Below are 9,539 nucleotides of genomic sequence, written 5' to 3' on the forward strand. Positions count from 1 at the left end.
CAACTAGGTAAGACATAAACTTTTCAATACCAAATACTATAGCCAACATTTCTTTTTCAGTAGTGGCGTAGTGTTCCTAAGAGTCATTTAGTGTTTTGGACGTGTAAGAGATGAGATGTATTAAATTTCCCTTCTTTTGCCCTAATATTGTTCCTACTACCACATCACTCACGTCGAACATGAGAATAAAGCGTTGCGTCCAGTCCGGTGCTATTAGTACTGGAGCTGTCGTCAACGCATACTTCAAGGTTTCAAATGCGTCAGTGCAGTCTTCATTAAGATCATAGGGTCGGTTCACCTCTAGTAATACGCTCAGAGGTCGCACAATCTGAGAGAATCCTCTAACGAACCGTCTATAGAAGCCAACATGCCCTAGAAAACTTCGTAAAGTTTTAACATTTGATGGTGGTAGAAGTTTTGCTATGACATCTATTTTTGCTTTATCTACTTCCAGGCCAGCCTTAGATACTTTGTGCTCTAAGACAATTCCTTCAGTCACCATGAAGTGACATTTCTCCCAATTCAGCACCAAGTTTGTTTCCTCGCATCGAGCAAGAACGGCCTCCAAATTATCTAGGCATGATTGGAATGAGTCTCCAAAGACTAAAAGATCATCCATGAAGACTTCAACGGTCTTTTTTAGGAAGTTAGAGAAGATAGCCATCATACATCTTTGAAATGTCCCAGGTGCGTTACACAGCCCAAAGGGCATGCGTCTGAATGCAAATGTTCCAAAGGGACAGATAAATGTTGTCTTCTCCTGATCTTCTAAATCTATCAAAATCTGGTTATAACCAGAGTATCCATCAAGAAAGCAATAAAATTCTTTGCCCACAAATCTGTCAAGCATTTGATTGATGAAAGGAAGGGGGAAATGGTCTTTTTTAGTTGTCACATTGAGATTCATGCAATCCATACAGATGCATCAACCTGTGACAGTCCTCGAGGGTATGAGTTCATTATTATTGTTGACTATCACATTCGTTCCCTCTTTCTTGGGAACGCATTGGACTAGATTTACCCAACTACTGTCGAATATAGGATAGATGACTCCCGTGTCCAACCATTTTAAAATTTCTTTCTTGACCACTTATTTCATTATGGGGTTCAGTTTTCTTTGAGGCTCGATTGACCCCGACTTCCCTTCTTCCAGCCTAATCTTATGCATGCAATAAGATGGACTAATACCACGAATATCTGCAAGCGTTCAGCCTATTGCACGCTTGTGCTTTTTCAGCATCTACAAGAGAGATTACTCGTTGGGCTCTGTAAGATTTGCGGAAATCAAGTAAAGTGTTGTTGGTTCTAAGGAATGCGTATTTCAGGTGTCTAAGCAACTTTTTCAACTTGAGTTCTGGTGGTTTCTCAAATGATGGACGCGTTGGTTTTGTCTGCCACTCACTCAGACTTGGTAGCTCTGATTCTTTCAGGTTCTCCAACGCGAGGACCTCACATACATGGGTCTTTTTTTCAAGCAACTCAATACTGTTTAGTTGACAATCTTCACTATCTAGGAACTTCAATGCGTTGAGCACATTAAACTTTACCTCTTGATTATCTACGGCATAGTCAATTCGCCTTTATGCACGTCAATTAAAACTTTCCCAATAGCTAGGAAGGGGCGTCCAAGAATAATTGGTACCTCCCTATCTGCTTCATAGTCCAAGATAATAAGGTCTGCTGGGTATATGAAGTTGTCAACCTTTACTAGAATGTCTTCAATCTTTTCTTCTGGGTACTTAATTATTCTGTCAGCAAGCTGAAGAGTAATAAAAGTGGGTTGTGCTTCGCCAATTCCCAGTTTCTTAAAAATTGAGAGTGGCATGAGATTAATGTTGGCTCCCAAATCGTACAACGCATGACCCACATCCAATCCTCTTATCGAGCAAGTAACTGTGAAGCTCTTAGGGTCCTTCTGCTTCTTTGGTAGACTGTTGCTTACTAACGCATTGCACTCCTGCATTAGCACGATTACGTCCTTCTCACTGACTCTTCTTTTCTTTGTCAATAAGTCCTTCAAAATTTTGACATATTTTGGCATCTGCTTCAAGGACTCTATAAGTGGAATGTTGATATGCAACTGCCTTAGGAGTTCAAGAAACCGCTTGAATTGTTGTTCATCATTCTTCTTCATCAGACGCCTAGGGAATGGTGCATTCAGCGGCACCTCAAGCTTTCCCGCGTTGGACGTACTGAGTTCTGAATGGCTTGTAGTCTCAGGCGTTCTTTCTTCTTGATCCATTGAACGTGTGATGCGTTCTTTCGAAGGACTGCTATTTCTTGGATTCATTTTTCTTTCTTCAAGAGCTTTTCCACATCGCAATGTCACCGCGTGACATTGCTTCTTCCCATTGTTATTCCCAGGTGTTTCAGTATTGCTAGGTAGAACTCCAGGCTGCCTGCTTTTCAACTCGCTCGCTATCTGCCCTACCTGGATTTCCAGGTTTCTAAGACGCCTGGCTCTTCAGTAGTGCGTCATTCTGGGCTATGTATTCCTTCAATAGGATCTCAAGCGGAGATCCTGAGCTCTACGATTATCCTTCTCTATTAAAGGGTTGTTGATGTGGCTGATGCGTTTGTTGAAATGCAGGCGGCGATCTATTCCTTTGCTGTTGGTTCGCCCATGGGTGGTGCTTCTGATGATTTCCTCCTGTTCAAGAAAGATTTGGATGGTTTCTCCATCCAGGATTATATGTATTAGAAAATAGTTTGTTTTTAATGAAACATACTAACTGAGGATTCTGTGGGCAATCCGCATAGAAGTGAGGATATCTACAACCCACACAGCTAACCATGTGTTGCCCAAACGCCTCTACCTGATTCACCTTCTGCTCATTTGATGCGTTTTCAAGAGTTATGTTCTGCAAAAGGTTGGTCATCATAGCCACTTGAGCTGAAAGTGTGGCTATTGCGTTGGAATCGATAGAATTAACGTTCTAAGATCTCTTCTTCCTGTCAGCTCTTCCATCATATGTATCGTCCACCCATTCCATGTTGTGCTTAGCAATGCGGTCTAATATTTCTTTAGCCTCAATGTAAGATTTGTCCATAAGTCCACCAGCCGCTGCTGCGTCTTTTGCCATCTGTGATGCTCTATTCAATCCTCCATAAAACGTCTCCATTTGGATAGTTAGTGGTAGTCCATGGTTCGAGCAATTCTTGACCAAACCCTTAAAACGCTCCTATGCGGCGCTTAAGGATTTAGCTTCTTCTTGTTCAAAGTTCATAATCTCTCGATGCCTCCTCACGTTGGTGGTAGATGGGAAGTATTTTTGCATAAATGTTTCCACCAACTTCTCCCAGGTGGTGATTTCACCAGGCTCCAATGAGCTCACCCATTGTTTTGCTTCATCACACAAAGAATAGGGGAACAAAGATAGCCTAATCGCCTCTGGGGTGATTCCAGGAATCACAAATGAATTACACGTTTCCAGGAAACGCTTCACGTGGGCGTGAGGATCTTCACCACGAACACCCCCAAATTGTCTAGCTGTCTGAAGCATTTGGAGCATTACAGATTTCATCTCGAACCTGGTCATGTCTAGCATTGGGTAGATGATTCTTGGAGAAAAATCATACAGTACAGGGGATGCGTACTCTCTCATAGAACGCGTGCTACTATTCGCCATGAGGATTGGATTCTGTGTAGCATGAGCTAATTGCTGAGCTAGTTGCTGATTTGCCTGTTCTTCCGCCATTGCTCGTTGCCTGTTCTATTGTCTGAGAAATTGTTGCCTCAACCTTCGATGACGGTTAGATCGGTTCCTACGCCGGAAGGTCCTTTCAATCTCAAGGTCGTATATGAGTTCATGAGTGTTGTCCCTGCTCATAAACGTTCACAAGCTTAGACTTAGCTTGTAATACTCCTTCAAACGAAGTGTTCCTACAACAGATACAAACGAAATTTCTGGTTAGTCTTGTTTCTGAATCCCCGGCAACGACGCCAAAAACTTGTTCGTTGCTATCGTGATTTGAGCAGAGAGTATATTGTATAAAATAAGTTGGAAAAATAAATGCCAAATATAAATGGTGTGTTGATGCTGTAATGCGTTTAAATAGTTGTAACACGTTGCTGCGTTAGGGATATGCAATCGGAACGCACGACACTCCTATTAATAACATTTAAGATTTCCTAAACCAGACCCAAGTATAAATCTAATTTAGGTTCCTGGCAAGTCTAGGGTCGAACTCAGGGATTCAGTTAAACAAACACAGACCTTGCGTTGTATCTAATGTAGGGGTTTTCCTAAATATATGAAGAGAAATGTGTTATTTACACTAAAGTGTTGTGCCTGTGCAAGGAGATACAAAAGAGTTGAGTGGTGAGTGATGGATCATGCGAAAATAGAGTTTAATGTAAATGGTATGCATCAGTCTAAGATGAGTGTACACAAACAGAATGTGATGTGGATGAGATGGAATGATTTGCTTATCTTTTTTCATGCGTTAGACTTTACTCAATATTTCTTAATGCGAATAACATACAAAGCCTATCTCTAAGATGCATGTGTCTAATACAGAATGCAATAAACACTAGTAAGTTATCTCTAGCTATACTAGGCGTCCTACTTGATGCAGCTTAGTTATTCTCTTGAATAATCTAAGTTAAAGATGCTTTTACCAAGTGATCAAGTTGGCTTAAGCGTTGAAATGAAATTTTGCATAAAGTATAAATGCATTCAACATGAACAAGAAATAAACAAAGGCAAAAATGTGATGGATCAAATATATGAATTTTATAAAGAAGCAAATTGTCTTTACAAGAGCAATATTCAATCAAGTGAAATGAAAGCGATAAATGAGATGAAGGAAACTGAGTCAAGCCGCAGAGTACAATCTCTTGTATCTCTTTGGCTCAATTCTGTTGTGTACAATCACTTGTATAGGAAGAGGACGAAGTGTCTTTCTCAAGCTTGGCTTCCTCCGCTCCCTGACTGGAAGTGGTGGTGGTTCTCAACCCTTCTGATCGTCTTGGCACCACAGCACAACTTAAACTATGACTACACTAATTACAGAGAGTAAGGATCCTGATAATTTCTTAACTGAATAATTTTTCTAACTGCAACTGGAGGGACTTCATCTATTTATAAGTGTTGGTCATGTCCACTTGGTAAATGGGCAACATTAAAGTCCATATTCTAGTCAACATTAAAGTCCATGCCTTGGTCAGCCACCTGACTCTCGGAAGCTTTTCAGACGCCGCCTGCTGCAGGTGCCCATACTTGCAAGTGGTGACGTGACACAATCAGCCTGGATCAATGAATCTTCTTTGCGTTGAATTCCCTCCGACGCATGGTCCATGCGTTAAAGCTTTCCCTGCGGCACTTCTCTAATGCGTTAGCATTAATCCTCGTGTTGAAGTCCTGTAGTACAATGCGTTAGCGCCGCAATATTTAGTAATAAAACTTCTTTTGCATGAGTTTGCTAATGTTTGAATAATTCCATATGTTTCTACTAAAAATGAGGAAAATTTATCATTAAAAACCTTAGTTGTTCCAACTTAACTGCAAAAATAACTTGTATTTCTACAAGTTATCAGTGGTAAAACCTTCGCGGAAAGATTGGGCGATGAAGCTTGATGATGTGTTATGGGCATATCGGACCGCATTTAAAACACCAATGGTATGTCCCCCTATGTGTTGGTATTTGGCAAGGCATGTCATTTGCCTTTGGAGCTGGAGTATAAAGTATTGTGGGCGGTCAAGAAACTGAATTTTGATTTGAAGAAAGCAGGAGAAGCGCGAAAACTATAGTTGGTCGAGCTAAAAGAATAGAGGGTCAAAACATATGGGAATGCGAAGATTTATAAAGAGCGCACCAAACGCTGGCATGATAAACGCATATGCGCTAGAAACCTCCAAGTTGGGCAAAAGATCTTACTCTTCAATTCAAGATTGCAGTTATTCCCAGGAAAATTAAAATTGCGTTAGTCCGGTCCCTTCATCATCAAAGAAATATTTCCACATGGTGCGGTGGAGTTGATCACCGAGGATGACAGTCGAACATTTAAAGTTAATGGACAATGGATCAAGGCTTATTGCAGCGAAGATTTCCAGCCAGAAACAGTCTCCGCAAAGTTGAAAAGCCAGACTACCTTCTTACATGACTTTTGAACTCTCTTCCCTTCGTCACTTTACTTTTATTCAAGCTATCTGCATCTTACTCATTCTTATAATTTCTCTCTAAAAAAAACGACTTGTTGTTTTGTTTTAAAATCATTTGACCCTCTCTTTGTCTGTTTACAATAATTAAGGCACCGGATTGCGGAGATATTACCAGAAGAAGCAAATGATCTTACTCCATCACCGCAATCCACAAAAGCAAAGATCGCAATGCGGATGACAGCGCATAATTTGGGGGTGTACTCTTCCTTAACTTTATTTCAAATTTTGCACTATCACATTGCATTTTACTTTTCAAAGTTTTATCACCGCATCCTCCTTGATTACCGCAATCATTTGACAAGTAGATAAATTTAATATTTTACCGCATGTTGTTTCTTTACCAAGTATGATTTCCATGATGAAAAATATGCTTCTATGTCTTTCATATTTATCAGAGTTAACTTAATCTTAAGATAGTCACCTCATGAAATATTTCTCGAAGTTAAGGGTTTGCTAGCTTTCTTTCAAACTTTCTTTACAACACATTCTATGTTCATCGCATGACTTATTTTAATTTCTTTTGGCAATGAGGACATTGCCGCATTTTAAATTTGGGGGTGAGGTATTTATTTTCGACCTTGCTATAAAAAAAATGGAGAATAACAACTCCACTATCAACGCAATGGGAAACCCATATTGATAAGAGTTAAGTTGTGAAAGGTACTTATCCGTAGTTGGATGTCCGCATGACACACGTGGGGGCAAGCCAAAATGAAAGTAAGTCACCAGGATCAATGCATAAATCAATGACCGCAACTCCACTGCCAAATCGGTATGAGTCTAGTCTGAGAAAGAGTGCATTGCTCATAGTTGGATGTCCGCATGACATACGTGAGGGCAAGCCAAAACAAAGGCAAGGCACTCGGATCAGCGCAAGCTCAGAAAAAAAAATAGCAATGAAGAAAATTTTTGTGAAAGGATAAATCATTTGACACCCCTGTGGAAAATTTTCTTTTTGAAATAAATCATGCGATGTTCCGGAATTGAGTAAAGTCCTTCTGAAAATTAAGCTTGCAATCCCTAGGTATTAGAAATATTTTAGGAAGAGACTTGAATAAGACTTAAGGAAATTCTGGCATATATGATTTGAACGAAGTATTCTTGAGAAATCTAGGAAAAGAATTTTGTGGTTGACTTTCTAAAGGAATCTTTAGCTTATGCTTGAGGACAAACATTTTTTTAATTTGGGGATGTGATAATGGGCAGAAATGCACATTATCATAGTACTAAAATCTTAAACAATGTTGGATTGCGTTGATGAAATATGTTAAATTGCGTCCATTAAGCATAAATTCTATAATATTACGGTCGCATGTGTCCAACGCATTAGAGCAGTTGATCTTTATATTTTTGTGCAGAATATGAGTTATTATTGCTACTTATTGCACACGAGCTATTGATACGCATCATCCACCATATGGTGTGCAATACCATTAGGTTGAGTCTACAGCCCAAGTTTGCAGCTTGCAATCCTGCGCTAATGCACTTGCGAGCTGTCGTGTATTGTGCTCGCAAACATTCGCCCAAGAAAGAATCACCGCAACTTGGTTAGTGCAACATGGTGGGCGCATCCAGGTGAAGGATAATTAAGAGTGATGGGACAGAAAGCTGACGACAGTCAGATCCAAATTAAGTTGACAGCCGATAACGGTCACGAAGTATATTCAGCTTTATCGGTGACAATTATCTGGCACATCAATTAGGAATTAAAGTTGTCCCATCTGTACAACCGGGAGAGCGAAGCCGCCTTTCACCATGGAAACTCTATAAATACCTAGTGCATTCTTCAAAGAAGGGGTTAAGCGATCGATTAATTCATCACTTTACAAGTTTATGCCTCTGTCCATAGTTTTCTTTTACTTTAAGGAGGACGCGAGGAAGAAAGTGTGCCGGTAGATCGTTCCAGTAAGCTTGGGAAAGCGCAGGAAGCTCCAAGACAGAGAGAGGTCCAACGCCTGCGAAAGCAGGAACATTTGTAGATCAAAATAGAGATTCAATGTAAAAAGCCTCGGTCAGCAAGGAATTGCTACCAGGCTCTCTACCTTTACTTTCTAGTGTCATTTTGTACTCAACTCGTTTATAAGAATGGAATTTCTTTCTCTATATTTGTTCACTCTCTTTCATTTATGCATGAGTAGCTAAATTAGTTGAATGGGTTGAGAAGCAGTTAGCTAGCATAACAAGGGAATCTTCATTCTTTGCGATTATCTTGTTTATGTATGCTTCATTCATCTATTAGAGATACTCGGGAGGGTAGTCTAAAGACAGGATCTAGACTTGAGAAGGTCAGGTCAGAATCTAGGTTTGGAAGAACCAGATTAGAACACATAACCGGGAGATAGGCACTTAGGAATGAGCACTATTTGTTATTAATGCATTGCATGCATCTTAGCGATAAGATATGATTATATGCGGTCACCTTGCTTTCATGCATTTTGCATCAACACATAGGACAAGAGTAGAGACTTAGGGATAAACTCTATGAACATTTTGCATTCAACACATGCGTCCTAGACTTAGGAGCATCGCATTTACATTGGGAAATGATTTTCTGTGCATGGTCGTAGCATAATCGCATAGTTTGACGCATTCCCGAGTAACGCTAGCTAAAGATCTTCTCAACTTGTTCATCGCATACTCATTGCATCTATCAACGCAACTATCTTTCTCAAATCCTCCACCTTTATTTACTTCTTTTTCATCAACACAACAACACACCCAACACTTTATTTATTTACTTGGTTACCACAAAGTTTTCATAAAAATCACCAATGCAACTATATTCACAAGTCCTTGTGTTCGACCTTGGACTTATCAGGAAACTCAGAGGAATTTACACTTGAATTCCACTGAGGAAACTTGAGTGCACAACGCAAATCCATCAACGCATATCAACCATATTTCCACTTAACAAAATAACGCATCATCAACTCCCCCCCCCCCCCAATATACAAACTTTTATTATCATCCCAATCACCTTCATATCAAATAAGCGACATTTTTCTGTCATCCTACAAAGTAAGATAACATTTATCATTAAGTTGTACAAGTAATTGAAGTGTACTCTCGCTCTCTCTCTTAATCTCGCTCTCTCTCTTACTCTTGCTCTCTCACTTTCATTCTATCTCTCGCTCTCTCTCTCCCAATACAAAATTTCGTAATGCTCAATTCCTACCTTTCCAGAAATAACACAGCAAAAATAATGAAACACCGTTCTGGAAAACTTGTTCCATTATGAAAAAGCCTCGTCTTGGAAATATCCTTTCGAAAAAACTTCATTCAACAAAACATCGTTGAAAACCAAGGAAGTAATCACCGTTGAAATGGAGTTTAGAGTTTAAAAAAATCACCATTGTATTGTGTTTAGGTATTATT

General features: G+C 39.8%; 1 protein-coding gene across 1 annotated transcript; it reads right to left on the reverse strand.

Annotated features, from left to right (window-relative positions):
• Positions 1–1,558: 1,558 nt before the first annotated feature.
• Positions 1,559–3,122, reverse strand: LOC120078183. Its single transcript, XM_039032413.1, has 3 exons — positions 2,985–3,122; positions 2,730–2,861; positions 1,559–2,431 (listed from the first exon to the last, which is right to left on the reverse strand). Exons 1-3 carry the CDS (start codon positions 3,120–3,122, stop codon positions 1,559–1,561), a joined length of 1,143 nt encoding a protein of 380 aa, XP_038888341.1.
• Between the last annotated feature and the right edge of the window lie 6,417 nt (positions 3,123–9,539).

Source organism: Benincasa hispida, chromosome 1 (genome assembly GCF_009727055.1).
Source record: "Benincasa hispida cultivar B227 chromosome 1, ASM972705v1, whole genome shotgun sequence".
NCBI classification, from domain to species: domain Eukaryota; kingdom Viridiplantae; phylum Streptophyta; class Magnoliopsida; order Cucurbitales; family Cucurbitaceae; genus Benincasa; species Benincasa hispida.